Here is a 4,681-nt window from a genome sequence, read left to right as displayed (position 1 = left end):
ATCCAAGAATTCCCTTCTTTGCTGTCATTAAAGCAGAATGTCAGTGGGCTGGCTAATTCGTATGGCTACGTAGACGATATGCAGCATACCATCAACTTGGCTTTAGGTTACTAGGAAGATACTGATTATGGCAGATTCGATGCTGGGCTTGATGTTTCATTCACGTATTTTTGAATAAAATTGATCATTTGCCTGGTATGTGGGCTTTTGATACTGATATCAATGCATTAGGAATCAGAGACATGAGAGGTCGTTGTGCTTGAGGATTTCCTAACTATTTGCCCTGTTCTAGCTGATTGTCTTTGTCATTTGTACAAACGGCTAACCATGTCCCTCCCATCCCTGCAACTTTTGGACATTATCGAATCTTTTCAACACACGACGACATTCAAGAGATGGACAGATCAAAACATTCAAAGAAAACTCATCTGATTACAACAATAACCTGACGAGTCATACACCGAATTGACCCTGCATCCAAGGAATCAAAAACCAAAACAGCTTCAGGAGCCAGGGGTTAGCAACAATGATACAACTTTACAACATTCTTCCCAACATTTTTTTCACCGCGATTTAATCCGATCAAGACTCTCAGACACAATTCTCATCCTAGGGCGCAGCTCTGGATCCAGTTCTGTGCAATTGAGAGCAATGTGAAATGCCGCAACCACTTGCTTCTTGGCATAAACTTCCGTTAGTAGTGTTGGGTCTATGATTTCAGACAAGGGACGCTCCTCTCGGAATGCTTTCCTCACAAGACCTTCCAATCCCTTGTCGTCATTTTCGGGTCCAGCATCAGGCAGCCGCCCTGTTAAAATCTCCAATAGCACAATTCCAAAAGAGTAGACATCACATTTCTGAGTGAACTTGCTTCCAAATACTCGAGCCTCAGGTGCCAGGTAAGAATTAGGAGTTGAAATTCTTGATCCCATTGCAGAGGTTGCAATGGTTTGGTTTGGGTTCAGCTTTTTGGTTATTGAACTGGCATATTTGAAGGTCCCAGAGACAAGACGAGTGAGTCCAAACCCAGAGATGTAAGGCTGGAGTTCATTGTCAAGAAGGATTTTTGTTGACTTTAAGTTGCCATGAACATATTTTCGAGGGCTGTATTCATGTATGTACATTAAACCCCTTGCAGTCCCCTGAACAATTTTCAACCTCGCAGCCCACGGAAGTGGTGGCAAATTATTGGATGGCCCTTCTGCATGATTGAACACCACATTAAAATGGCTGTTTCAGTTCTTATGCTATCAGACATTCTACCATAATCAAACAAAAAACAAACTGGAATCACTTGTTGGATGAAAATAAGAAAAAAAGAGCATTTTTCATTTTCCTTTCACTTAGCATACATTAACCAGGTCACATGCAAACTGCTTGCAGAGTTACACCAAACTATCTGCTGAAGAATGGAACTTTCACGGGAATTTCTTTGAGTAAAATGTGATAGATGCAAATGCAATTGACATATGAATGCACTTGAGATGTTAATAACAAGGCAATTATTGTGTCAGTGGTCCACCTTTTGTTAAATTTCATCAACTAAAAATCCAAAGCATAAAAAATCATGCACTTGTCAGCCATCTTGATGGGGTCTGTTCAGTAAATTTTGGTCCTTTAATGTGTATGAGCAGCACACCAGCTGGACCACTATATTCAGAATAAATGTTCTAAACTTAAAAAAAACATAATATGCGTATTTGTCCTTGAATGACACCAATAGAAGACAAGCAAGACATAAATCTATACTGGAAGAAAAAACCAAGAGAAATATGTCACAGGTGAACCAAGGCTGAGTTAATATAGGGCCAATGAGGACAAACTCTCTAAAAAGACCCAAAAAATGATTCGAAATGAGTAACACCAGAAGGTCAAAATCGGATCTATATTTTTATTATCTAATTGGGTGTGTATAGGTTAGGAATAGGTAACACCCAGATTGTCACCAATCAGTTTTCAGATTACACCCTCAACTGGAAAAAGTTAGAAAAGAAAACGCCTGTGACAATGAATATCACCTACCTATCATTGAAGTATGTAAAGCACTAAAGCTTTCATGGAATTATCATAATGTTCGGTCCTTTTCTCTTGTTCATCTTAGTATTGAAAATAAATTCAGGAAATTTCAAGAATGACCAACAAAATTTCTAGCAAAAGCGGAGCAAAACCCCACCAAACTGTTAAATAGCTCAAGAATTTAGGTGCTTGAAAACAACTCGAGTCTCCTTTAGTTTAGCTGTCACAGTAATTTTTTGCAATCATTCTACAAGACACAAGCTGTCTTGAAAAAGATAGATTGTGAGACTTGTAAGGCATTAGCAAGGCCAGTAGGCTGATAAAATAATGACTGTTTATGCTAATAATCCTCGATGCAAAATACAGAAACTCATGAATCATGATGGGAAGATGAAACTAAGCCAATGATAAACAGATTTCAACCAAGTAAATGCCTTAAGCACTATAATTGGAAACCAAGAATTCTGTGTACTCGGTGGAAATTACATAAACAAAATATCTCAAAAGCATTATCATACATGAAAACTCCTATCAGTATTTTAATGTGATAATAGTTGTGGGGTTTTCTTTCCATCTAGATAAATGGTGAGCAGAAAATTGAAACTGAAGCACTCATAGTTATCTTCTTTCTACGATTGTAACTACTAAGGAACAGCAATTGAATCTACAAATAAGAGCCAAATCCACAGGGCTAACAAGGAAGTATCAGCAAGTAAAGTCATTGCAAAACATAAGCAGGATTGAAGTTCAAAGTAAGTTCCAAAAAGATTGACTTATGTTTTATGACAAAAAACATAGTTAGTGAGGAAGGGACCCATCAAATCAATGTCCAATACTGCCATCATTCAAATTAGGGTCCAAAAATGCCACTAACTACTTCAAGAGTGCACGACAATTGCAAGAAAAACAATGCAAGGAGAGGAATGTTACCATGTAATACTGCATACAAGCTTCCGTTACGGACGAAATCAGTAACCAGCAACTTCTCATCATTGGCATAATAATAAGCTCTCAACCTGACAACATTGGGATGATTAACCCTCCCCATAGCCTCTACTTCAGCCTCAAACTCCTTAAACTTCCAGGTGGTATCACCCTCGCCCAACCTCCTCACTGCAACAATCGTACTCCCCACCGTACCAGATCCCCTCCCAGCCACCACTTTGTACACTATCCCGCTCCTACTCTTCCCCGCTACATACGCAGATGCCCTCAACAAGTCCTCTAATTCCAAATTAAACCCCTCATCAACCACCACGAATTTACCCTTTTGCCCTTCCTCATCAACCGCCTCCCCCTTTTTCTCTTTCCCCATTTTATCCTCCTCAGGCTTCCATTTTCTCCGAAACAGCCACACAAATATCGAAACCGCCCCGATCACCACTGAAACGCCTGAGATCAAGGGAACAGCCACTGACCCATTTCTCTCCTTCCGTTTCTCTCCATTCCCATCATCAAAGGTGGGCCTAAAACCATTGGGATTTTCAGGATTTTCTTCAGGGTTTACAAAAGCTCTCGGGTTTTGAGCTTCCGGGCAAAGATTCCCCAACGGAAACCCACAAAGATTAGGGTTTCCTGAAAATGCGGTGGGCCCTTGATTTAACAAAGAACCAACTTGAGGCACTTTCCCTGTTAAATTATTGTGCCTTAGATCCAAGCTTATCATCACTGGAAACTCTCCATAAGAAGCTGGAATTTCACCTGAAAACTTGTTGCAAGACAAGTTTAGGGTTCCTGTCAAGCTCTTGAGCTCAACAAGTGACTCAGGGAGTGACCCGTTGAGTGAGTTGGAGGAAAGATCCAGGTGCGTTAAGTTTTCGAGGGATTTTATTTGTGGAGGAACTGAGCCAGAGAGTGAGTTATGGGAAAGGTCAATGTAGACAAGGTTTGTAGCGTTGAAGAGACGAGAAGGAATTGGTTTTGAGAAGTTGTTTTGAGAGAGACTCAGGCGAGTTAGCGTGTCGAGAAGACCGAGTTCTGATGGGATGTAACCGGTTAACCCTTTGTTGGGAAGAAATATTGAGGTGACTCTGTTGCGGGTGCAGGCGATTCCAGGCCAATGGCATGGGGTTGAGTCAGACTCAGACCATTTATCAAGGGAACTAGTAGGATCAGATTCTATGGCTGCCTTGAGAGCAAGAAGAGAGAGACCATCTGAGTTTAGAGAGGAAACCAGGGAAGTAAAGAAGAATAGAAAGGAAACAACTTTAAGAAATGCAACCACCATTTTTTTTTTTCTGTTTTGTTTTTGCTAATGCCAGTCTTTCTAAGGCTTCATGAGATCATGAATTTTGGTTTCATGCAACGAGAAGCTGCAGAACAAAGGAGAAGATGATGAAGAGGAAGGAGGAGAGTTCTTTCATGTGTTTGAAAGTGGGGGGGTAGTTCTCGAGGTGGAGAACGGAGAGAGAGTAACTTGGCTGGCTTTGTACAAAAGTTTGAATTTCTGTGACCAGTTTTTTTTATATACAATAGAGAGGAGACATTTTAAACAATTATTAGTTTATTGGACATAACTCACCTCACCATTATACTCAAAACACTGACAAAGACATTAATCACATGGGAACTAGAACATTATTAATTGTATGATTACATTCAAAGCTGTTCTATCTTTTCTTGATTGCCTCAATACTACAGTTTGAATGAAAACATTTTCAATTTG

General features: G+C 40.0%; 1 protein-coding gene across 1 annotated transcript; it reads right to left on the bottom strand.

The window, feature by feature from the left end:
- Positions 1 to 200: 200 nt before the first annotated feature.
- Positions 201 to 4,471, bottom strand: LOC18599049 (Leucine-rich repeat protein kinase family protein). The gene is made up of 2 exons (XM_018121116.2): positions 2,947 to 4,471; positions 201 to 1,201 (listed from the first exon to the last, which is right to left on the bottom strand). Exons 1-2 carry the CDS (start codon positions 4,241 to 4,243, stop codon positions 564 to 566), a joined length of 1,935 nt encoding a protein of 644 aa, XP_017976605.2. The 5' UTR covers positions 4,244 to 4,471; the 3' UTR covers positions 201 to 563.
- Positions 4,472 to 4,681: the final 210 nt, after the last annotated feature.

The sequence above is a fragment of the Theobroma cacao genome, chromosome 5 (assembly GCF_053813885.1).
Source record: "Theobroma cacao isolate CCN51 chromosome 5, ASM5381388v1, whole genome shotgun sequence".
Classification (NCBI taxonomy): domain Eukaryota; kingdom Viridiplantae; phylum Streptophyta; class Magnoliopsida; order Malvales; family Malvaceae; genus Theobroma; species Theobroma cacao.
This window is presented reverse-complemented; position numbering and strand designations above follow the sequence as displayed.

Bases quoted from the DNA above. Each gene is read 5' to 3' on its own strand.
- LOC18599049 (XM_018121116.2), bottom strand. From the start codon at position 4,243: ATGGTGGTTGCATTTCTTAAAGTTGTTTCCTTTCTATTCTTCTTTACT. The intron at 1,202-2,946 runs GTAACATTCCTC...TCAATCATGCAG, and splicing joins CTTGTATGCAGTATTACATG to AAGGGCCATCCAATAATTTG.